The sequence below is a fragment of the Charadrius vociferus genome, unplaced genomic scaffold (assembly GCF_000708025.1).
Source record: "Charadrius vociferus isolate BGI_N301 unplaced genomic scaffold, ASM70802v2 scaffold163, whole genome shotgun sequence".
NCBI lineage: Eukaryota > Metazoa > Chordata > Aves > Charadriiformes > Charadriidae > Charadrius > Charadrius vociferus.
Genome location: NW_009648332.1, coordinates 3504293 through 3531792, shown reverse-complemented (window position 1 = coordinate 3531792; position 27500 = coordinate 3504293). Strand labels below are relative to the sequence as shown.

At 35.5% G+C, this 27500-nt stretch overlaps 1 protein-coding gene across 1 annotated transcript in view; it reads right to left on the bottom strand.

Annotated features, from left to right (window-relative positions):
• FAF1 (Fas (TNFRSF6) associated factor 1) overlaps positions 1–27500 on the bottom strand; it is a 171905-nt gene that overhangs the window by 80601 nt on the left and 63804 nt on the right. Inside the window, exon 8 of the mRNA XM_009884628.1 lies at positions 4687–4773. Coding sequence (XP_009882930.1) covers positions 4687–4773 — 87 coding nt within the window. The remainder of the gene's footprint in view (positions 1–4686; positions 4774–27500) is intronic.

The window sequence follows — 27500 nt, the reverse complement described above, 5'->3', positions numbered from 1 at the left end:
TGTTCTGTAGAAAGAACATGATAATTCATCATGCTTTCATCCACATAAAAACATCCAAGCAAGCCATAAGTCAAAGTCAGAAGATTACATAAAAGAAAGACATTTAGGAACTATTTATTAAATTACTCAGTTACTTTTCTATTTCTTAATGACAACGAATGTGCTGGTTCATACGTTACCATGAACTTCCAAGACTGGGTGCTGTCTAACGATTTTCGCTACTAAATTGGGATTACAGCAAAAATGTCAAATTGAAACATTACCATATTCCTGAACCCACACAGCAAAACAGACTGCAAGTATTCTTCTAAGTATCTAAATTAAAAGGATTCTGCCAGATCCACTCTACTACTCTACTAAAAGTGATTGATGAGAACCACAGAAAGTAACATACAAAGTAATTAACATTACAGAAAAAAACAAATTATAATTATGATATTCTTACACAGAAAAAAAATAGTTGATTATTTTCTAATAATGTATGTATTTTAATTTAAATATAGTCAATTTTATGCTTCTGATTAATAGACACTTTCTCGTCAGGACTATTCATTCTTCAGTCATTTCAATTCCAGGGGAAAAGTTCCAAATGATCCAGTAAATGCAGACATGGCATCCATTACAATTAAACAGCCAGTGTATGTAAACCTCACAATTTGTTTTCATATCACAATGACAGCATGTGGTAATGAACTTTCTGTTCAGAATTGTAAGACCCGGAAAGGGAAAGAAATATATACTTCCAAATACTAATTACTCAGATGCTTAATACTCAACCTCTTCAAAAATCTGGAGATCAGCCAAAAAGCGTCATAAATGGTTTGACTTTGTACCAGAACACTGTTTATCGGCATTCTTAATTTCTATCTGTGCAGACAGACTGTACTTAATATTTAGCAATGAAATAGCTAAATATAACAGCAGTGCTAATTAGATCATACCTAAGCGTTTGAGAATTTTGATTATAACCTAGAAGTCTTTATTAAATTCAGCTAAGGAACGTCAACCACATCTGCTACAGCTGTGGCAGAACTGAAAGTGGCCACGTTCACAAGGGTTGATGCAGAACCTCAACACAGTAGTGGCTACACACATCACATCTGAAATGCAGCCAAATAACTTGTCAGTATAGACCTACTTCTGTCTAAACTAATACCCAATGGCTTATCTGTACAATGAAGCAGCAGTTACGTGTCTTGAAATGAGGATATGAAGTCCTGACCAACCGTACTGTTTAGGGAAACAAAGTCTTACTGGCAGTAGGTGGAAAGATGGACGCTGAATTCCTCTGTACAGGATCTGAGTGTGAGGGTACAGTTACAACACTGGGCACTTCATCCTCTGTCTTTGTCTCTCTCCTCTTCCCCCCCCCCTCAAACCTCATTCTAAAACTTTTACATCTTTTTCATGCAGAAAAATCCATTTTGACATGTTTACTGTTGTTACTTGTGAAGAAGCAGGCATCTCTCACCAAGATGCTGAAATGACTTTAAAAAAATGAACCAATTAAGAAAAAAGTTTTAGCTTAAATACTGAGAACAAAAGCAGCACAAAAGCAACCTCTCTCCTTGTTCTCATATTGGGTCTTGCTGTTCTACACTACGAAAAATCAACAGAAACATCAGGGACAAAAACCAGTGACCTCACAGGGGAAAAAAGTTTTACCTCAAACATGCATGTGTAAAGCTAATATCCAAAAAGACACCTGTACTTACATAAATAAAATTACACCGCTTCCATGTAAAAACTGTAACTAAAACACCACCTATGATGGATCTCAGGGGTTTTTTTTAAGCACACATATTTGAAGGTTGTTCATTCCATTTGGCAATAGCAGTAATTACCAGTGGAAGTTTAGAAGTTCAGTCAATATAGCAAAGAGAAATGGAATACATTTCAGAAATTTTAGTAAATTATTCTGGTTTGGTTCTCATTTTACAAGCTCAGTAATGTTAAGGTTGTTACAAAATTCAAAATAAAAATTGAGAACAAACTGTGAATCTAAATCAAATGATAATTATTTTTTAATTTTCTAGATAATCTTCAAGACTTCACTGTATCAATGATACATACCCCAAAATAGATAAATTAAGCCTTTAATATAATTAAAGTTTTACTTAAGTAAATTAGTTTTAAAAAAAAAGATTTAAAATGCATACATTTACTTTGTTTGAACTTTAATGAGCAGAACAGATAGAATTCGTGACGTTAAAAATATTCAGGCACAAGAAAAGTTAAAAATGTGTCCTTGCTGAACAGTGAAACGAGGTTTCCACAGCCTAGGTATGCCTTGTTTCCCACGATCAAACTGTCACAGTGTGAAAACATTCTCCTGCGTGTGGAGGTTTTGATACCCATTTCCCTGGTTAAAGCGTGCAAAAGGATCTGAAAGAGTTATTGACAATTCATACAGTATCCCATATTTCATTAGATAGCACAAGCAGAGAACATATCTTAACTCTGAAGGGAGATGAAGCAACAATGTTTTAAATGATTATTGACTCCACTAAATTTCCTGATAATGTCAGAAGACTGTAGTCTGTCAGGTGCATAAGAGACTCAAGATGATACAGGAATCCAATTATGCGAAGTCTATTTAGTTGTCCTGTTTGCTAAGCCAAAGGTTAACGAGAACTGCACTGAAAAAACCTCCTGTGGTATTACAAAGTATTTCTTATGCTGCATAACATGTAAATGAAAAAGTATTTTAATCAAGTCTTTCTTTAACTCTTTAATTGCAACGGGATACTAAACAATACAGCAAGTGAAAAACGACTGAAAAAGTGCTTTTAAAAATTTGCCACTAAACTAAAGACATCACGACTAATTACTAAAGTAATTACTACTGAATATTTCTAATTTGCAAAGGAAAAAATGTTCAGATCATAGAGCCATAGATAGTGATTGCTAACATTAAATCTTTATAAATAGTAAGCTATGGCCTCTAATTTTAGACAGAAATTAATTGTATTTTTGTTGGTAACACATTCAAATCTGTTTACACAGCTGACAAGTCTCAGCTGCACCAGACTCGAACAGTGAGCTTTGAGGACTCTCCTTCTTTGGAGCAGATGACTCAACATTCACCAATTTCATTAAAGATGAAAAGGGGAAAAATTCACCTGCAACAATGTCACTTGTAAAAACAGACTTAAAACAGATTTATGAGTTTTACATATGTGAGGTATCCTATTCAAAAGAAAAGGCGGGGGGGAACCTACGGGAAAACCTAACAGCTGTGGGAAAACGGATTAGAAGTGTTGAGTTTCCAATTCTTTTTTGGGCTAATGTAAACTAATAAAATGTTAAAATGGATCCCCATTTCAAAGACTGTAATTACCATATGACACCATGCTGTTATTTCAGATCTCACATCTACCATCTCAGATATGCTCTTGAATACATGGACATAGATTTACCCACCCCTCTCAAACTTAACTACTGTTTCTGCAAACACTACCACAGACATATTTTACAAGTATATTAGAAATTCAGACAGTCTCTGCGCTTTTTTTTTTGACTGGCATAAATCCTTTAGCCAGAGCTAAAATACAGCAGTCTTATCGTACAAACAGCAATTCTCCCTTTACCAGGAAAGAGTAAAAATGGACAGGAAAGTAATGCATTGAAGATAATGCTAATATATAGAGAAAGCAAATCCCAATTCTATTGTCCCTCTGTAAAATACTCAAGTTCAACCCCTAGTTTAAATGAATGATTTTATAAAAATAGAAATACTTCACTTTTCTACATTTTTCTCAGGTCACAAAATCTACATACAACATAGCCATACAATTATTTCAGCTTTTTTTTTTTTTTTTTTTTTTTTAATAAAGGCAGACCTCACTAGCTGGCATTGGGAACATAATACAAGAAGAAGATTATCTGAGCAAAACTGAAAGACATGTTGTAAAACACTCTGTAGGGACAACTATGCAAGGAATCAAGTCTAATACTTAAGGGAATCCTGCAGTTAAGTCCCATAATTTCACGAATTTGTAGGAAATTCACAGTCAGATGATTCTGTTACCAAGGGCACACATTGATCTCAGCTAAGATTTCCTTCCATTTCTAAACAATGGTAATTCTAAAACCTGCAAAATAAATTTGAAAATTGAACAGATATTGTACTGTATACATATTATTTACTATTGCAAAATGTAATCTTGCAAATGTCCATACGTTCTCACTGGCCCAGCAAGAACCAAGGTAGATCCTATAAAAGCAAGTGAAGCTCTCCACCAATTTCAACAGGAACGCCTCTTGCTTAAAGCCAGACACAGGCTTAAGAATACCAGTGATCTGATGGACACAACTGAGGAAAATATCTAAACATGCACTCAGAATACATGTGAAAAACAGGAGTCTTTCCTGAAGTTCAGTCACTACAATAGACCTCGTCAACTTCCAAAATGTTGTGCAGCTTTGCTCCTCCTAGACTAAAACATGCCCTGAATTTGATACACACAAACAAATTCCACGGAAATGTGCTTCAGTAAGCCAATACTTTAGTATTTGCATCTTCCAAGATAAAGCTCTGAATTATGTGTTATGATTATGAATCATTACGTTATGATTAGTTATTGCATATGGGACGATAAAAGCTATTGGGTGATTCTGATCAAAAAATCCAAGTAGAATCAGCTATTCGTAGGAAGAAATTAAATGAGAACCAAAGCTACTTACTGAGTCGTCTGTGGCAGAAGGAGGCCAGCCTTCCCATAGCTGGTGACGGACAGGGATACTAGTTAGGTCATACACGTTCCGCTTTACCTGGTAAAAAAATTTTAAAAATCAGAACTTGTACTAACAAAAGCATACAGAAAAATTCCATTATTTTCATCATAATCCCCAGCTTTTTATTTTTTTCCAATTATTGTAAAAAAGGTTCCTCCAACAATCAAAGATTCATATCTGTTCCACAGGTTTATGTACAGTATTGCTGAATTTCAGTGCTGCCAAAAGCAATTGAACAAAATATGTTAAAGAAAAAAAATAAATCTGTAACATATCATTCATAATGATTCATTATTACTGAAGTATAATATATGTGTAAAACAATTCCTAACACAAATTTTCACAGTAAAAAGTATTACAAAATCCCGAACGAACCAAGGGAATGAAGAAGGTAGTAACAAAAATTCTGTTACAGGTTTTGCTAGTTAATGTATTCTGTTTCACCTGAAAATTTTAGGTTCGTGCTACATCTAATGTAATAAGAAGTACAACTAGTTTTGCCTAAGTTTATTAAATGGGATCCAAAACCAGAAGTGAGTATATTAAATATGAAAATAGGAATTAATAAGAGCATTTCCAATGAAGACAACACATTTCAAACATTTATTAACAAAATGCAAAAAAACTAATTTCTATATCAACTCTTTCCTCATGCTTATTAAAATACAAGTAGCTACCATTAATCACCTCACATGACAGTTGTCAGGAGGAAGTGAGGGGAAAAAGAAGAAAGTTGAAAATTTCAAATGCAGGAAGAATGTTGCAAAATACAGGAGTTAGAAAACTCTTTCCACAAAAACATTAACACAGATAAAAAACCTGGCACATTTTATCACAGATTTTGGGATAAGCAATTATTTAAAATAATAAAAAAAAAAAGATGTATTTTTGTCCTTGGGATAGAGAGTGATATCTCAAATTCTGAATAATATCTCATACCTGAATGTAAAGATTGCACAAGCAATGAGCACATGTAAATGTTGCCCAGCTGGACAAGAACTGTGACCAACAAAATGCTTACAGCGAGCAATGTTGGGTTTTGGTTTGTCTTCCATAAAACTGCTACATGGGAATACAAAATCTTCACAGGTCTATTTTAGTTTCCAAGTACAGATCTCAACAACCTATATTACACCCAGAAAAAGAGTCTCAAATAGATAAAAGTAAGGTTTGATACATTTTACTAATATTCTACGTGATCATTCGTTAGACAGACTATCCAAGGAAGTCATAAGTTCTGCGTCCCGTTCCCAGCTCTAAGAGGGCTGTACAGTTTAACACTGACACACAATAACCAAGTGTTTGACACATTAAACCAAAAAATATTAAGGCAGATGTGTAAGCTTTGACTTAAAGCAAACGCCAAGACTACTCCAAAATCTGTCCTCTGATGTCTTCTCTAGCTTTTCATTTGTTCACTTGTCAACTGGAAAGAACCAACAATTAATTGTATTCTAACTTCTGCTATGAGTATTACTAAAAATTCTGTGAAGTGAAAATATTATAGTTATCAGCAGAAAAGATCTTCGGAGCTGGAACCTTGCTTGCAGTCTAGCAAACTTACCCTAACTTAACAACTTTCTCTGAACAGAAACATGGTAAAAAAAAAAAAAAAAATATCAGGAAGAAAGTTTAAATTTGTCAAAATGAGAAATGTTAACATAATCTGTATATTTAAAGCTTTCGTATTCAAGAAATGAATGACAGATGATTCTAAACTACTGTTCGTAGGGAGATAATACAATAAAACAAAGCAATCCACTATACAGGCATTTTATGTTGTTTGACCCTACTACCCACTGATCGATACTTTCCATAGCTTCATCACTGAAGCACTGTTGAGTTCTGAATACATGATAAGGTACTACGGTAATATAAACATATGGAATGTGCATATGTTCCCTCAAAATTTGGCATTTATCCTTAGTACAGAATGTATATGCAACATCTGGCAGTAGATATTAATCTAAAAATGTGTTTGTATAATGAAATAGCACCAAAACTCTTTTTCTCAGGATCATCTTCAGAGAGAAATGCTGCACAGATCTTTTCTTTCAAATTTTGCACATAGTTCAGGCGCATTAATACATGGGTGAAAGATATATGTGCAGGCATTAATTGGTGAAAAAACTGTTCTAATCATTGTAAATATCCTGAGGGGGGTGAAGGAAGAGGCAGGGATTTCCAGACATACGCTTGCTTGCTCACAAGTGTTGATTTGGGCAACATTCTTCAAAAGACTCCTCATGGCACTGCTGCATGAGTTTGCAAACAAATAAGTATGACAGAGAAAATTCAGGGCATATAGACAGCAAACAAAGTACAGTGCTCTTACTGTATTTCCAGGTCTCAGATCCTCCGTTCAATTATTGTTGCTTATTCTCACTTCCTTTAGCAGTTGTATCATTATTTCATATTAATAAAGTGTCCCTTAGTAAAAACAGTGAAGAACTGCTTCACATTTCTGGACAGATTTAATGTATTGTCATGGGAATACGAATTACTAGTGTTAACTAGGCTATGCAGATGATAATTTCAATGCTATCAATTTAAAGATTTATAAACTTAAATATTCTGCACAGATAAGTGGAAAACAATGGCTTCATTATCCAACAGCAAGATACATTACTTCCAACTCATGAGTCTACATCTCATCTAGAGTCCACATTTCATCTAGAAGATGAAAGTCAGACCATTTGGGTGCCTTATCTGGACATTTCAGTATCATAACATATATTTGGGTTGGATTTTCAGCTCAGCTTTACATTCATTGTATGGTTTAGAATCACTAAGATATCTCTCCTTTGTTTGTTCAACTGGTAAGTTACATAAGTATACCTGATAACCTTTATGTTAATACTGGTTTTGTTCAGGAGTTTTTGCAGAGAGATTGTTCTGATAACTACATTTCAAATGAAAGATTTTCCAACTATATTTTAACTAAAAAACTAAAACAAGAACATTAATTTATTTTAGACACAGAATACTGAAGTATTTATCAGCAATTAAAGTGCACATCATTAGTGCTTCCTCATATTTAAACATGTCGTCATTCTTTAAAAATACAAATTCACCTGAATTATTAAAAAAAATATTTAAATACATTTCAAATACACATATATACGGTATATTTTTTTATATATATGTATATGCATATGTATACACACACGCACCTGTGAAAATAGAACTATGGAAGACCAAACTCTATAGAACTTGGTATATGATCTCATTCCTCCTGTTCAAAACAAACAGCCTTTCTTCACTGCTTCTTAACAAGAAGGTAGCCTGCTGTGCAGTATTCGTTTCGCAGTAGTATCAAGGTAAAGAGATGTCATTACTCTGTACTGACCCCACAACAGCCCATCAAAATGTAACAATACTGATCTGTGATTGCAAGAATAGGGTTTTTGCTATTTTAGTTTTCTTGCATTAAATACTGAGATAAACTGTCCCTGGGAGATAACTACTCTCCAATTATACATCAAAGTAGCCTCATGAATATTATTCTCACAATATAAAACTCTAAAATGAGCTGCTTTCAAATAACAAGCAAAACTTATTTACAGAAACGTGGGATCAATATAACTACATAATATTGTTTGCAAAAAGCCTTCAGAAGTAAAAATAAAGAACTCAGAAGTCACATTCCTCAAATTCCCTTTTAATTCCAAAGCACAACAGAAAGGCATTATGAAAAAAACAGTATTTCCCTTCTTTCATTAACTCATCTGTAACTGCACTGAATTCAATAACATTCCTCTGCTATTCTAAGCTTGAAAGGCATGCTCGGGGTAAAGTGTTATGTTGGTATAAAGCACAATGCCAGACTGATGTGCTGGACAAAAGTGATCAAAGTTGAAGTAATTTTAGCCAACGCACAAGTATTCTGCTGCATTATTCTACCAGAATGACATCTGTTGAGCAACTCGTCGCAGAATAAACTAGTTGTTATAGACAGGCCTGGTCGGGTAGGGGACCACGTAAGACTTATTAGAGTAATGTTTGATTAAACAAACTGCTTGAGTTAAAATCATAACTGGATTTGAAATTCATGCCAAAGTAGTCCTCTTCCAAACAACAAGCCACAATCAATTATTTAAGATAAAATATGCTTGCTTTTAAATAACTCTTTAATTTTAGGTTTGTTTGATAATTAGAATGATATTAAGAAAGCAGACTTCGGAGACTAGGAATATTCACCAATGAAGTACAGAAAACCTCATTTTTTTTCATTAACTAAGTTAATTTCAGTTTAAAGTTAAAAATTCTGTAAGGAGAGAAAAGTTCTAAAGATTCGTATAAAGCAGAACCATAAACTGCTTCCTCACTAGGCCAGTGAAGCAAAAACCTATGACTATACTCTTCACGCAACTGAAAAAAGTTAGCATAGTAAACAGATTAAGTCTGTTCTAAGGCTTTTATTTATAAATTCACACGATATTGATAGAAGGACTGAAACCTTTATAAATTTGTGTAAAGCAAACCCTAACTTCTAGTGCCATCCACCGAGCTACATTTATTGGCAAACTTTTTGGTCCCCCACCCTTTGATCAGTTTGAAATACTAATTGGTGGCATTGTCTTTCTGCAGGCCAGAATTTCTTTTCATAATGTTCAGATGCCACGGGGACTGGGACATTACTATGGCAGCCGCTCTTCAGATTATAATCTCCAGAATACACGACATCATTTGAAAACAAATTAAAGACACGTCTATTTGGTTGTACAACTCAGCTGTGCACAATATTAATACAACCGTTACAACTAAAAAAACCCCACATATATTTCCAGTGCCATTTACTTGGAAAATCACGTACAACTCTTGCAGAATGCCCTGCCTTGCAGCTATACACTGATGCTGGACAACCACGTCAAGTTTTACCTTCAGCTCATTTTCACTGGTGTTAGAAGGGAGTTAAAATACTAACTAACTTCTAATATTTTAAGAAAACCCACACGTCAAAGTAACGAACACACTGAGAAAACTTCCCAGATACAGGCAGAGTCTTACTTTCTTATCTTCCACTGTTTTTTTAAGCAGATGAGTATGTTGCTTTACTATGAAGGTTAAACACAAAGGATACACTTTGTAGGTATGAAGTTAACCCAACATTCAAAGCCCTTCCACATCCATATTAGTAAAGATAAAATGAAGTAAAATAAACCACAGGGCAAGAAGCCTGTAGCAGGTAATGTGATGACGATGACCCCCTGGTGGTTTCACTTGCCAGGAATAAGTAGCTATTTTCTGATTTCTGAGTTAGAAAAAACTGAAATCTACTGTAAAACAAATAAATAAATCTAACCCCTACCAAACTGTTAAAAAAATTAAATATTATGCTGAATCATCAAAGAACCGTCATGCCTGAATCTGTATCTTTGAATCACAACAAACCACAACAAAGTTTAACAGCAGTTTCCCTCAGGCTGTTTTCTGCTTATGCAGGTACAAAGTTAATTGAAATAATGTAGATAATGAACTTTTGTTAGTCTTATTATTAAATATAATTTATGCAAAGCTGTAAATTGGCTGAGATGCTAAAGACTGTTCCAGGCACATAGGCAGCATGAAAGACAGTGCAAAAATGAGTGCATGAAAGGCAGACAAAAGGAGCAATAAAGTCAGAGGACTGTGAGGAATGTGGAATGTGAGTTGGGGGGCGCAGGGAAATGAGATCAGATGCAGACAGAGCAAGGTTGCATGGGGCACTGATAGTAAAGCGAGAATCTTGACTTTGACATTGTAACAGAAGCAGCCAAGACAAGTAAGCAAAATTTTCAGGCAACAGCAATGATACGGATGGGCCAGTGACAGAAAGAAACGCAAAGTAAGCAAAAGCATTTTGGCGAAGAAAGATGGAATGAAAGGAGGGAAAACCAGCTAAAGCGATGGTCTTAAACATTACAGAGGAAAGCCTCGAACACTTCCACCAGAGCAAATTCCACCAACAGAGAGCAAAGGGCCTCGGGAATCTGGCAGCAATGCACGGGAAGCAGGGACAGAATCTACCATGTTTCTAAGCATGGAGAAGTGTTTGCGTGTACCACTTTCCTGCCATTAAACACATTTTGTGTACAGAAAAGCCACTAATGCATCCAACTCTCACTCTAGAGTTTATGGAACAGTGTTTGAACCAAAATAAACCCAGTTCAAACTACTGTTAAAAATGGGTTGTATTGCACTGTAGTACCCAGTAAATATTGCATCAACATCTTCATTAGAAAGCTGGTTGAGTTCATTACATAACCATTGAAATTAACTTAGGTCTGGAAAATAATGTGTGATTTTTGTGACGTTTTGCTGCTAAGAGTTCAAACAAAGACAATTAAGTCACACTAAACACTAAGTGAAGTCCAGCATATACATTGCTTGATGTTTCCAATTCTTTAAACTTGGTATCTGGAAAAGAAATCGATGTACATGAATTCTGCCTTTAATCACTGTAACGGTGGAGTAAGAACTTCATATATCTAGGGATTAAATGAATACTTTAAAATAAATAATCCACACTATTTCCAATTTCAGTGATGAAGTGAGGAGAAACAGGCGACTACTAAAAATATTAAGCGACTGAATAAATGCAAAGTTAATATATCGTTTCCCTATTATGTATTTTAAAATGGGAGAGCGAAGAAAATTTTCAGGAGAAAGAATCCATAAACAGACAACAAACAACAGAGAGATGATTCACCATACCATTTTAGTAAAAACCGTCTCATTTAGGAAAAGAAGATACTAGATATAAGGACACTCTCCAGTACCACTTCCAGAAAGGCAGATGGATTCTCTACTCCCCAACTAAGAACTTACAGCCTCTTGCCTCCAGATTTACATCAGTCATAGTGAGTCGTGAAACAAAATCCAAAACAAAAATCTTAATTCCACTGCACTGATGCAAATTCTCAAGGACTACAGGTAGTCCTAATTACTTATGTGAAATACTATTGGCAAACTTTAGATGTCCTAAATTGAAAAAATAAACTGATTGTTTTTTCTAAGCTAGCTGGCTACTTCTGTCTTGTTCTACAGTTGAGAGAAAAACACCTTCAGAGAGATTACCTACTCACTTTATATCCTCATTGAATTATATTTCTGAGTCTTAACACTCTTCAAATAAATTTAGAAATTTTTCTTAAGTAGAAGTTTTTAATCAGAAGCACATCAAGTTTAGGTATCACCAGATGACTTTGACCTAATAATAGATTTAAATTTAACTATATTTTGTAAATACTTGAAAAGAAGCATTCTGCAGTTTCCTTTCAGCAACAGAAATAATAATATTGTGAATAAATTACTTTTATAGCTTTCACAATTATTAATACTTCATTATCTGCTATTTCATCTTGGATGCCATTTGACCTTTTTTTAATGGGTCTCTGCCAAGTTAGTATCTTAACACCACAACCTGCAGTACTGGTCCACTGGGTCACACTAGTATATTTTTGTGGTTAAAACCTGTAAATTTTGAAACAGAAAATAAAAGCAAGGATTCATTTAAATTTCACTGAATCTTCTGACATGTGAACTTCTGATTGCCTCATGCAATATATATATACACACACATACATCCATGTATATATACATCTAATCTGAAAAGATGGATGTTCTGAGGACGTGGGATGTGGCCTCAAAGACTTAGCAAGATATTTTCCCAACCTCAGCCTCCTGCCCAGACAAGGTTTGAGGTTTGACAATTAATCTGAGCTCTCTTCAAGCTACCAGATATTATTTTTTGCCACTGCTTTGGATCTGGCCTTTTCCTCAGCTACAGCAAGTGGCAAATGTTAAGTATATTCACTATATTATATTATATTATCCACTATATTCAAATTACACACAACTGTTTCACTGTCTTTAAAATGTTGTTTTATTTCTCAATGCCTCAGTTTTCTGCCAACATACATGCACATTTTAATTCTGTGGAATAAAGAAACCTCTTTGCTGATCTCCATATTTAAATATCTAAAGTTAGCTATCCTTCTAGAACAGCGTAATTGCTAAATGCAAGTTACAATCTCCTGAACTTGATGCGGTAGTTACTGACTGCTGCTATACGGCCTGCACTACGCAGAGGTTCAGCCTACATAATTATTATTATTCATTGCTTGTAGTGCCTAGGAGACCTAATTGTGATAATCCCCTCTGAACTTAAAACCGCATGACCCTTTGAATTTTTTAATAGAAGGTTAAAAGAAGAAACAAATTCCTATAGAAGAAGAAGGGAAAACACATTCTTCAGAAATTGAGGCAAGAGACACTAGTATTTAAAAAAAACATTAAAAAATCATTTTAGCAGCACACAAGCATGAGGTTGAAATAGGGTATGAAAGAATTAAGAGTGTGAGCTAGCTGTGACATTAGAGATTGAAAGGAAGATGTGATTAGGGTTAGAGAGATCAAACAACAAAGACTTACTGCCAAAACAATTTTACAAATTTGTTTGAAAATGTCTTAAAGACTTCTGCTAACAAAATAAAACTGATGATAGTACTTCAAGTTTTGTGTTTGTTTGTTCTACGTAGAGTGCACTGACACAGAAAAGATACATTCTGAAGTCCTAGTTTGTTTTTCCATTCAGTAGGAATGGTCATTTGAGAAAAATATACTTATTAGTAAGCAAAATGAAGAAGCACTGCTCAATAGAAACTTTTAACTAACCTTTATGCACATTATGAAAGACAACAGGCAACTGCTACTAAGTCTTCTATTACCAGATCGCTATCAAGGGGCAACTACTCTTTTGATAAAGCACCTAATTGCAAAATAAAGGTTAAATACAGTTTCTAACATTGTTGCCCCCGAGGGATGATATTAATTTGTAAAAACCAGAAAAATTACCAAAACAAATTGTTAATGCTACCATCCCAATTCCAGCTGCTTTTATGTCCTAAAATGTTGATAAATTGCCAAATGTCAGGTATTTTATTTCCATTAAAAATAAACATTTTAAGAACCCTTTAAAAACAGCGGGACAAACTCTGGAGGTCCATACTCAAGCAAGATCCTGCATCTGGCAGGAAAATTAGACTTCAGTCTAATTTTACTATAGAAAATTTTACTTTATTAACATTTTACTATAGAAAATGTTACTTTTAGTTACCACCTTCCAGCAGATTTCGGAGTGCTTCACAAAGCATGGCAAGAAAATTACACGAAATCCAGAGGGTTATTGTAGACTCTGCTGCAGTAGTATACAAGGCTGTAACAGAGCTGAAGTGAGGCAGATATAATAAAGAATATGCAGGCTGAATTAGGATATGTCTAGGAAGAAGCCAGGAAACATTAGAAAAACACTACAAATTAGAAAAGCATAATTATTAAGATCAGATTGATGATCTTTGGAGCTAAATAAAGGCGCATGAAAACAACTAGCTGAAACAGCTGGTCTACTAAATGCAACAGAAGACTGCACCAGAGTAACAGTTTGTATCTGGGCTAACCTGATGGAAGAGATGATATGGAGTCAAGGGACAAGTAATTTCATATGGATTACATACTTAACAGACTTAATAGATAATCCTAATAAATTATCTCAGAGAAAAATATACCTTGACAGTTACTGATCATGAAGTTAAGGCCATGACTAAGAGCAGTAACTTTGATTCAAGCTATTTAAAACTGTTATGAAAACACAATTTGAACTACTAAATACACTTTCTGTGCATCCCAACTTCTCTCAGACCTATCAGAGCAAGGGCCAGAAGCTACTCTCACTACTGGGTAATGGTAAACCATGAACAAAGGTTAGGAAGTAAGAAAAAAAACGCATGTTGGTTACACAGGCTTGATCCCAGCTTGTCCATATCACACGTGCATACACTCAGCCTACTGCACAAACAAGTGTAATTTTGCAGGTCCTGTCTTTCGATCTGTTCCACTTCCTTTCTCAGGAATTAGTGTGTAAACTCTTCAGCAAAAAGTCTGTATTACTTTTCTGTATCTCATATAGGCTGTGTCGTTTCCTTTTTAAGGAACTAGTTGTCTTCGTGAGTTATAGCATAGCGACTATTTTGGATATAGTCAGGTCCCCACTCATAAGGACCTTAAAGATTATTTCTGGGGTTTGAATTATCATTCCAAGTAAAAGAGACAGTCAATGTGATTCTCATAGTGGAAAGTAGATCTGTTACACTTTCACAGCTGTCATGTTCTAAACAGAAGAAAAATTTAGACTAATTTATTTGAAGACAAACACCCTCATCTTCATTTCAAAAGAAACTGGCTTGCAACAGCCTAAGCATGATAAATACATGTATTGCTCTTTCATCACTTCCCTACTTGCGCCTTTTCATAGGTCTCAAAAGTAATCCGTTATATCAATAAATGGTAAAATAGGCAGTGATTTTAGGAACTAATAAGGAGATGAATAGAAGTTAGACTTCCCATTCTTACTGCATTTAATTAAAGAGCAACATTTATATTCATACCAAAACAACACCTTTCCCTCTTCCAAATTTCTTTTCACTTTGGCCCAATGAGAGACTTAATCCTACTGCCCCTCGCAAATCTCAGATTATGTTACGAAGACATATGGTCCTTAAGACATATGCTTTCATTGACGGGCAGTATCTTCCTCCATTCCTACTCAAACATGTTTCAGAATAAAAACTGATTGTTTCAAAGTCTCAGAAAATGCATAAATCACACATGCTTCAGAGACAATCCTTAATTTAAGTGATTTTCAGTTTAAGAAATGGAACATCACAAAATCAGTATTCTGTCATGTGTTTTTCACTTGTCTCATTTCTAGACAATTGATAAAATAGTCTTTTATGAGAGAGTATATTTTATTGTTACTAGAAACAATATAAAATCTATTCAGTTTTTTAAAATGGTCAACATTGGAAAATATTTGCAAATTTAGACACTACATGAAAAAGTAGTTCAATCTATGAATCTTGTGAAGCAAAGTACTGCAATTGTGCAGAGTTGTGCAGTACTTTCATGTAGAGAAATCCTCTAATACTCTAACTTCAATGTTTTACCTATTTCTTCTCACCACTTTTACACTTAGTGATCACAGCAAGCCTGCTGCTATGAGAAGTGAGATGGGTAGGCTTTCTCTGCAGCCCTTTTATTCTCAGTGCCAGCCAACAAGATGCATCTAAACAAAATGATGAGCCACAGATCTGAAAATACTAATTTCACCGCTGTATGTACTGTTGCAACAATGGGACAAAGCTATTAGTGTGACTTGCACTGCACCTTCCAGTGTAGCTTGCAATCCCATTTGTAACCCAAAGGAAAAATTACATGTAAAGCGCATTTTCTCTAAACACTTGCTGGTATCTTTACCACACAAAAGAGAATACAGATTACCCAGAAACCCGTCAATAACAGTTGACTCTCTTGGTTCATCTGGGTTGTTGGTATCAGGTAGTTGACAGACTCTTACATGTGACAACTCAGTATAAACTCAACACTAAAGTAAACTGCGATATCTTTCTCAGTCACTATAAGTATTAATTTAATAAATTATTTTATGTGAGTAAGTCTTAATAGATATTCTATTAACTTTATTTTCAACTCAAGTTAAAAGCAATTATAAAACAAGGTTTACTGAGCTGTTAGACAACTTTCTACTGACAAATACATTTCTTGGTCCTACCTCCATTTCATTTTCATGTCTATCAGCTCACCTCTTCTTTTGGGGGTTTTCTTTACATTAACAGTATTCAGAAAGAATCTGAAACTCATCTATGCTTTAACCAAGGAATGGCTAACAGTTTCACATTGGAAAAGAAAATTATGCAGGCAATCTGCTCAGTGTATTTTAAGAATGTCAACATACACACATCAATTACAAATATAGTTACTAATATTGCTACATTTAAGGTATAGGTATATAAGGTGCCCGATTATACTACTAACAAGCAGCTCTCCTATATACATATACATTTTTAAAAAGAGAATTCAGTCTATTTAGCAACTCACTAACAAAGCTATTCCTTAGCTCATCCCTGCCATAACCTGCTCTATTCAAAAACATATGGGAAAAGACATTAAATAACCAGTGGAAACCATGGACTTCTGGTATTAGTGCTACACATTGCATACCCCTATTCATTATTCCACCTCCCTTGTTTAATCTATCATTAAGACTCAGTGACCCTACACTAAATTTAAAGCAGATCCTTCCTTCCTCCCATGCCTAAATTCACATACTTTTCTAGTTGGGGATGCCCTCGAGTATTAGCCACTCTACAGGGTTTCTCTAATCTCAGCTCTGAACTATGTTGTGCTATAGAAGCAAGAAATTGCTGGTTTACATCTTTAACTATGGAATCTTCCACCAAAACCCTCCTCATTTACTTAATAAGATAGAGAAAAATCTTTCATTCAGTACATACTTAACGTGTACAAATATGTATATACTTCCCTCTATACAATATAGAATAAAAATTATAAAGCAGACTGTTTTAAAGCACTGCTTCCCTGTACTTTTGTCCCAAACACAATTTCATTGAAAACAATTTTAAAGGTTTCAGAAGTTTATTGTCACATCTCATAAGAGCTAGATCTTCATTTGCATTCAAAGTCAGTATGAAATAGGTTTCTAAAAAAAAAAAAAAGAAAATAAGAAGATCCTAAGAAAAAAATATATTAGATTTGCTTTTGTTTTTTAAACAGGAACTAAAAATATATTAAAAAAAATATTAAGACCTCCGTCTGTTTCACTTCTTGTAATTGACACAGATTGCACTTTAACAGCAGTGGCAGTACAGGTGAAAATAAATTAAGAGTTTTCTGAATAAAGGATGAGAATCATTATTGTTAACATCTGTACACAATTGTCAACTATACCCCCATCTTCCTCTTCCATGATAAGGTGAAAATTGATCTTCATCAGGATTTTAAAAAGTTAAAGACAGTAAGACTGTGAATAAAGAGATGAAATTCTGTTAACAAATGAATTGGGTACAGGTGCAATCTGAATATAGATTTTTATTTTTACTGAAAGAACCCATATAATTTTGTATTGGTTTCGTGAATAATAGTGGGTTCAGTACACTTAAATACACTGAAACATATTTCCTCAGAAGAATAGAGTTGAAAAGAAGAACTGCAACCTGACCAAAAACCGTGGTCTGCATTCTCTCTAGGTCTTATTTCTTTAATTTCTTTAAGTCTTTCCCCAAACAAGTCAGCACTTGAAGTAGTGGTAGGTGTCCATGAGTCATATGTATTTGTAGAACACAAAAAGATGAAGGGAAAAGCAAATTAATAAGGTTCAAGTTATCAAAAAGCATGTTTTTCTACGTGCAGGCTATAAAGGGTTATTTCCAACTCCTGTTCTCCATTAGAAGTTATCAGATAACAGGAAAATATTAGGGATAGCTAAAATAAACACAGTAAGCCGAGAGCAATACTGGAAAACCTGAATTCCGAGTTCTATGCAGATGCAAACACAGGAAGATGAAGGAAATTGTTACCAGAAAATGAGAAAAACCAATAAATGTGAACTCTGTAAAACTGGTACATCGAACAATTTGGAGATAAAAATTAGCTGGAAGCCTCTGCAATGAGGAAGTTTTCTTCAAAAGCAGCAACCTTTCATCAAGAAAGGAAGTCCTGTTTTGCTAAACTTAACCTTTTTATCAAAGGCATACTGGCACACTCCTGCCAAAAGCTGCTTCACATGCTTGAACTGCATTTATGACAGAAAAGCTGAGAAAAAAAAAAAAAGTCCCAGAAGCTGTCTAGAAAAGAGACTTTTGCATAAGGGGGAAACCTTATGAAAGAGAGAAGTTGAAAACTTTGTATTAAGTTTTTCAAGATGGGGGGTGGGCCCATTCATTCTCATTCCCCGCTAATTTCCAGGTTATTCAGATGAAACTGGCATTACGAAGAACATTTTGAATGGGAAGGTAACCAACAAACCTCTCGGGACCTGTGCACAACAGCAACAAATGGTCAAAATCTAAAAAATCCTAAGATCACTTATACAAAACTGGTCAGGGAGAATTTTCAGGAAGTTGGACAGCTTTGTATTTACAAAAGTATACATGCTAAGGCCCCAGTTCTGCAGCCTGTAGTTCAGGCACTCTTCCTGAACTGGACTGTCTTCCAAAACGGGACTATTTAAATTAAAAATTTAAGTAGCCCACAATGCCAAAATCAAATTTCCCCTTAAAATTCCAAAATTTGAAAAAACACAACTACATTACCTAGTACTCCTTAGAGAAGCGCACAACAGAGCCTCTCTCAATGCAACGAGAATTTATTCACTGTATCTTCAATGGTGGCCACCTTAGAGAATTGTTCAGCTCAAGCAACAGAGAAACCCGCAGAAACACGCTGCAGAAGTCCCAGATTTGTTTCAGGAAGGCGAGTGTCAATATTTCTGGAATATACAACTAAGTGCCATTTAATTAGCGTTTGACCAAGACACTGTGGAAGTTACCTCTTCTGTAGACTCCAGTATTTACAAAGCTTACCATTGATATGCTGCCCAACAACAGCAGCAAATGTAATGACCACTAAGGAAAAAGAGCTAATTTGAAGCTGTTTCTTACCATTTTCACTACTCTACTATGCAAACTTGTGTTTGCATAGTAGAGTGTCATCTCACTGAAACATAAGGATTTGAATAAAGGTTAACTCATTTAAACATAGATACTATTTTCTCTGCATTCTTTACTCTGAGCTTTACATGCAAGTCCGTAACTATTCAATCAAGAGCAAACACTATTCCATTTAATGAAAAAAATCACTTAAGTTGCAGGTTATTAGAAACTCAGCTACTCATTTCCCCCAAAATACCACCAATTAGAATTACCAAAGTCCCCATAAGAATTACCCTTTCTCTAAAATAAAACTAGAAACTATGTATTACAAGACAATACTCACAGATAAGAAATATTAAGATCAGAAAAGATCTATTCAGCTCAAATTAACACATTTCTATAAATCAAAGCAAATTTTACCCTCTCTTTCATTCCTGTTACAGAATTATCACCTCAATAGCCAATAAAAAGAAAAATCTAATGAGGTATTTCAGTATCTCCGAAAGAAATATTTTCAGCTCTGTTTTTCTTTTAAGTGCTTGAAAGGAAAAGAGTAATGAATTGCTCCTGCGCAGTCTTTTTTATTATTGTGTTATAACAACAAGAGAGTTATATCAAGTCTCTGTTTTTCACATAGTTTAAAATATTTTTTTTTTTAATCTTGCTGCAACAATGGCAAAGGAAACCTCTGACCAGAAAGAAAGGACAATTATTTAACAGCAACTGAGTTCTGCTTTGAGCAGTAACCTTCCTTGCCTCTACTAATGGAAAATGGGCTGAGATGACAAAGACTTATTGGGTAGCTAAGAGATATCTGAGAGCTCTGCACTCTAAGATTAAGGAAACAATGCTATATCCTTTGGGATTATGTTTCCATGACAGACAAGGATCTAGACCTCTATCAAAAACTCAGTCATTCAGCTATATCTTGGTGAGTCTCCTGGACTACTTCTACCTGTTAGGATGAACATCCATTACTGGAGACAAGCAAGCACCCTCTAGTCCTGAAAGCGTCTACATACATCACGGGCTCCATGGATTTGAGATGGGGAAGACAAATCTGTTATAGTCCAACAAGAACAAGCCAGAAACCTGAAGAAAGGACAGGGACACGCTGATGGTCATTCATTCGCAGAGAGAGTATGCCCTGGAACTAAAATTGTTTCAAACAAGACAGTGAAATCATAATCCCATCTTTCATTATCTATGTGAGAACACTTAGAAGAAAATTAATTAGAGGCATGTCCAATGGATCAAGAACATATATAACAGGCAGGCTACAAAGATGTAAGGTCTGGACAGATTCATTAGCACTTTTTTTTGTTGTTGTTTCTGGAACTAAAAGATCAGCCTTGAGTAACCACAACCCGGAAAGTTTTGAGGATATCCTCCAAGGTCTCCTGGTTGTGAAAAATGTTCTAAATCATCTGGGAACATCACCTTTCGGCACTCAAACAGATGAACCATAAGAGAATGGGCCTTTCTGAAACACCAAATGCTTTCTAAGAGAGGAGTCAAGTCTCTGAACGTTCTTGTTAGTGGGTGATCATCACCGTGATACTGGGGTACGTGAGACTTTTGCAAACACACTATGGACAGCTGCTGAAGAACATTCTATAAAGAGCTTGTGACCTTGCCTGGGCAAGTGAGCTGTCACCTACCACTTTTCCCAACAGGAAAGGGACAGAAAGCCATTTATCCCGTCACATGGATGGTGTGATTGCCGACAGTAAATTTAGTGAATTTATTTTGTAGCTTTGTGTCTCTCAGTGATACATGCATAAATAGCAGTCATGACACACTCACAGTCAAAGATAGTTCTTGGGCAAGAAATGAGCTGCAATGTACAGACAGGAATCCGGCAGGTTAGGAAACATGGATTAACTGACCTCGACAAGAGAAACCTGCTCAGTAACATCAAAACTCTCCACGTGAATGTGAAAATAAAGGCACTCAGACCCTCTAATTTTAAAGATAAGAATTCTTATCTTGTATTCATTTTAGATATTTGGAATAGTTTCTGTAAAATCCTCTTCCCTTGAAACAAGAGGCCATTATTAAAGCCCAATGGATTAGAAGACCCAGAAAAGGCTTGCCTGCAGATGTCTTGTGAAAACGAATTCCTGAAAAGCAGCAGGAAAAAAAGTTGCAGGGATGGCAGAAAGCCAACAAAAAAGCTAAGAGCTACTGGTAATGGTGTCACAGGGACAGGCGTTTTGAATTGTAATTCCAGACCAGAAGAAAAGTGTGTAATCTATCACCAAACCTGTGGAGAAAATGGATGGATCAGATTGGAGGGGAAATAAGTCACTCCTTTCCAAAATCATCAAAATTGTTTTGAAAGTAGGGATTGAGATACCACCTATTGAAAATAGGTCCATCTGTGGCAGCTGTGCCAATGACGATACCCTGAGGACTCGATCTTTATCATGGTTTGCAAGGAAGCCATGGGAGCAGGAAGCCATTCCAGGGTGTCTGCAGTCCGTTCTGCTGCATATCTTTGACCCTGTTGCAGACTCTGAAAGCATGGGATCAATCCATACTTGAAGAAATATCCTCAGTTACTCACTGAAATTCAAAAGATCACTTGCCTTAGTGACCAAAAAAAAAAAAGACCCTGTTTCTAGACTTTGGTATACAGGTACTGTCAGAAAAACAAGAGGCTTTTGTTCATACACCCACCTCTCCAAGCGCAATATTGCAGATCTGATCCTCGGAAATAGGTGTCACTAAAAGATTAGAATCTGGGCTGGAGATTCTGAGGACACACTCGTGTTACTTTATCTTAAAAATACTTACAAATACACATCAGACATGGGAAAGATGCAAATTTAACATGCAAGAAAGTCCCAATATCTTCCAAATGAAGAAGCTGAACGGTAGAAATGACAACCTTCCACTTTTGTTTTTCAGTATCTGCCTCTGAATCAGAAGATCTTAAGGCATGTTTACTGTGCAGGTATGGAGAAGGATAGAAAAGCACATTTCAGAATAAAAACTGTGTAGAAATACTTGCAAATTAAACGCCTCTTTTTACTTTCATCAGAGCTTCCCTTTTAAAAAAGAATCAATAAAGCTTCACAAGAGTAAACTGTGTGCAGTTGTTCTTCCTGCATCAACATCAATGCCAATTAAATTCTGAACCCTAAATCTTTATTGTTTCCTATTAGCTGCTAACCAGTACGAACACTGTGATTTTCTGAGTTCCCAGGCTGAGACTTGCTGTAACAGCAGTTAGAAAAAATATTCTTGTTTTGACTTGTCTGCTAAGGAAACTTGACATCGAAGCTACATGGTGGAAAATAAATACATAATACCATGATGTTAATTTTACAGAAACACTTAACTTTTGTGACCACAATTAACACTTGGGGGGGAAAAAAGCCATTGACAGGTCTGCCTGGCTCCTGCTTCTGCACTGCTTCTCAGGCTCCCTTTCCGAGCAGCGGCTCGGCTCCTGCAGAAGCCAGGCTGCTGCTGACCCCAGGGGCTGCCTTCAAAGCAGCACATGGGGAGGAAGAGGGGAGCGGGATGACAGGGAGTTAAATACAGCTATAAAATGACATCGACTCCCAGCTAGGATCCAAAACAGAAGTCTAAGGGCAAACGGCTGCTGAGAACCGCTCATCCTCTCCTCTTCCCTCTCCCACCCTCAAGCTCTGGGGACACCTCTATGAGGAGGGCAGCAGGACATGACTCCCAGCACACCGACAGTTTTGCAGGAGCAACATCCTACCTGCACAAACAGACAGGAAGGTAGAATTGGTCTTCAACTAACGATGCTAGATGGTCTTAATTTTTTATAAAATAACCAGCAAAACAAGCTATCTTAAGCTGCATATTGGGAATACAGCTAACTTTATTTTGCATAAACACTGCTCCACATCTCTCACTCCATTCCCTAAGATCACTGAACAACTGCTGCAACACTGCACTCCTCCAAACCACCACGAGCCTCATGATACGGTAAAGTGTTTTCACATTTCTTCTAAAATGGTGACATTTATCACTAAACTGGACAAAGAACTTAAAAAAAAAAAACAAACCAACAAGTCATCATTTTAATAGTGGTAGAACATGGATAGCATGATTACAGAAATTAAAAGTGTAAACAAATTTTATTTATGATAGATACAAACACTAAACTTTCTAGTAATTTCTAATTTAACATTACACGTGAATTGCCAAGCAGTCAAAGAAGAGAGTACAAAACTGACTTTTTTCCAAATTCTAACTGCATTACAGTAAGTTAGCCATGGTTCACAAATGGGAGAACAGAAGAATGAAAGGAATTGAGAAAGCGCTTCAAAAAAGTCTTGGGAGTGTTTTTTTGTCTATGAAACCAACTAAAGTCAAAGGACTCCTTTTGGCTGATCAAGAATACCCTGAAGAACATGCAACTTTTTTTTTTTTTACTCAATATTATTGTAATAATTTTTGATTACATAGGTAATCAAATAATAATGTAGGTAATTTTTTTTTTGTTACATAAATAGAGACTGTAAAAGGTCCTCAAATCAAAGTCCTTATATATACCACTGAACATGTGCCACTTCAGAGGGAAAACTTTCAGATCGTTATACTAAGATGGTAGAAGCACTGAGAGAAGGGCATGCTGACAAGGTTTATTGCATGTTTCACATTTGGCACTACAGTACCTGGTGTTACTTTATTACTTTACAATGGTACACAGCTGGTTTTAGCACAGACTGTAGTTTCTACTTGTGAAGATAGGACTTCCGAACTTTTGCCCTCTACCAGATGCAAAACTGAAGTTTTGCCCTCTACCAGATGCATGTATATGACTGTTTTGTAAATACAAGGGGTTTACTATGATTTATTTGTTATGAATTAACTAATACAGGTTGAAATTATTCTTGTACCTCACCAAGGACAAGTCTTACTGTGCTTGAACTTTATCTAATTCCTCCTGTTTATGTTACAGTAGAACAAGCTGCCCTTAGGATAAATAAGAGTGTTCACACAACAGTTCGTGTTGGTTTAACTAAATCAGATTAGAAGTACACCTTTATTTTAAAACTACGTAGTGGGTTTGCACAGAGCAGTTCTAAGCTGTAAAACAGTTTTAAAGCGGTGTCCTATTCTGTAAGTTTTTCTCATCACTACAACTCAGAAACATTCATAAAGGTAACACAGGAGTTTTGAAACAGTCTGAGATTTTGAAGAACAAAATGTCAACCTCAAATTAACGCCAGCTACCTACTGACCAAACCCAACCTGTTTCAAGGATAAAAATGCCTATCAAACCTTAATAACTAAGTAATAAATCCCTTTGAATCAATACATTTGGAACACTAATTCAAGATGATTAAAGAAGCAGATAACATTAAGAATTAAAATTCAGAGCACATAGTATGTAAACATCAAACACAAAATATTATTAATTGTTATATACTCCTCATGTATTTGCACTACACACATATTTCAAATGCAAATATTAATTTGGAGCGAAGTACCTACTGTATATGCACACACTGAAACAGTTTGCTCAGCTATACTGCATCAGTGGTTATTTGACAAGTTATAGCACCACAAGCTGCTCATTTACATATTCAGCTATTCTCTCTGGTTTTTCCCTGTGAAGATGTTAATAAAACAACTGTTTTACAGATCTGTACTAACAGCTCCTCCTCTGAACCACAAGGAGACTCTTAGTTATGCAAATTCAGTGTATAAAATATACACCAAGAAAAAGACACCAAAAATGTAAACCCACTTCTTTTCTAAATTCTACAAAAGAATAATTTTATTGAACTATGGAATTAATACCAAGAATAACAATTTAGTTGATAATATCAAATTGATTTTTTTTCTAACATAATAATCAGTGAAAATTCACTCTCTGTTTGAAAAGCTAACATGCAAGCATTGTACTCAGTAATTCCCTCTACACAGGGACAGTTTTCAAGTGTAATCCAACATACTTGGCACTCTGCATTGCAGAAAATAAGTAGCATAATAATTTAAAAGTTTCTGATTTACAGCATGTTTTTCTGCATTGTAAAGAGAAAACAGTATTTCAAAAAGTTAAGTCATCTTGATTTTTTTTAAACAAGCAGCAATGAAGAAATTCTTAAAAGTTTTTTCAATAAAAACTGCACAAGAGTTGATAAACCAGAAGACAGAGCAGAAATGAGAAAGCAGTGAAAAAGAAAACATGTATGTGGACTAACAGAAAATAAAAGAAACAGAAGAAAACAAATTATTAAAAAGAAGAAAAAAGATATGGTTTACTAAACAAGCAAAATGACCTACAGAGAAGAAAATATAGTGACTGTCAGATTTTGTAAGTCAAACTTGAATGATCTTAGATCTGACCTACGGACTGACATAAGGCAAAAGACACAAAATAAGAACTGAAATTGGATTTGCAGTGCTCTTCTGATACTGGTGTCTTGAGATGACAGATGCTTATTTCAGACTGCACGCTAAAATTATCCTCTACTTCAAACAGTCTGCATTTATGTTTCAGAAGAAACACTATCTCCAAGTTTTATTGTTCCTCACTTCAAACTGATCTTAAGAAAAAAATGGAACGAAGCACAATGCTAATGTACTCCTCTAAAGGAAAAGCTACACCTTTTGGGGTATTCAAAAGGCTTGTCTTACTGCTCATCTGGATTCTTTGCCTGGCTACTCTGCAGTGAGTTGAAAACACACAGGAGGTGCACTTTTTACTTAATCTTTCATTTATTTGTTCCTATTCAAGAAGAATTTGACCACTTCTGCTTAAAGAATTTTTTAAAAAGGATGATGTTTCTGCTACAGTGGAGAAGGTTTCCCAATGGTGTAACATTTGAAAATACCGGTTTGCACCAAAGGACTGATGCAGATCCAGTACTTGTAGGATGGAATTGCATTAGTGTTTCACTTCAAAAACGCACTCCTGATTTTAACGCTCCCACTTGTCTGATTTACTCTACTTAAACTTGCCTAACGGAGCAGTCTCAGAGCATGCAAACCAAATACCATTAGGATCACACTAAAACAGAAGATGCATAATTGTTAAATTTCAACTACTAAGAAACATTCAATCCACAGGACCGGACTCGAAATGGTCTCTAGTAGAATGCCAGAAATACAAACAGCATGGATGATAGATCCTCACCACCAACTGGTTTTCTATGCAGACATGCTATTGCACTGTCCTGTGGGCTAACGTAGACATCGCTGTGAACTACAACTTAGTGTTCCGTGGGAAGATTTAAGGAGGAGCGTAAAGACATCTCCATGGTAATTCAAGTTTCAACTCAGTCTACTACTCTTAGTTTATCAAAAAAGAAACTTTCATCCTACCCAGACCTCAGAGAATGCTGTAGAGAATTTCCATATTTTTCATTGGTCTCATGAGACCCAACCTTGAAATATTAATGTGGACCTGCCTGACTTGACAGTTTACCTTTCGTATCAGGGAGAAAAGTTTCACTTTACTGTTTTGTACTACAAAAAAGTATCCTCTTCCACTGTTCTGTTGCTGCTTTTTGTGAGCATCAGAGCTTCTCCATTTTGTTTGTCTTAGTCCTGGGCTAGGCTGCCCTGTGGTCATAGTTCTCAGCTGCAGTCTAGTCTTTTCTCTGCCAGCCCAATGTCAATGCATAGAATAAAAAAGAGCCGAGACCTTTTAAGCAGAGTGGGTGAAAGAGACTGTTAGTTATAGGTGAAATTGTCAACACACAAAACAGTCCCCAGATTAATCTAAGCACTTCTTACACTCCTCACTTTTGAATTATTCAGGAATAAGTCTTTCTTGTCTTAAAAGAGGAACTTTTTGTGGGTAAGTACAAACAGGAGTTTATGCAAGACACAGAGGGGAGATGTGGAACTGAAATTCAGCATACGGTTACAGAGCAACTAATAATGGGACACAAACATAGCTCACAATGTTTCTTAAGTAACAGTTAATGTTTTAGACTTGCTGAGTTCAGTAAAAGTAAAAGGTAGATTTATTTTACTAATTTCAGATGACAGGCTGAGAACAATAAAACTTTTGTCTTTCTGTTTCTCCTGGAAGAAACTGCAGAGATATTTGGGGTGCTGCATTTTGCCCTGATGCTGTGAACGAAATTACTGAAATCACGTCAGTTCTTAGGATTCAGTATTCCTTTCTCTGTTTCCCTTTGTTGGGGTTGGAGTAAGGTATGTATAGCTATACCGTGTGATACTAGGCAGACAGACTTACTGCTATTTTATAACTTCAGATTTATAGGAAGAGGCACTCTCTTCCTTATAGACACA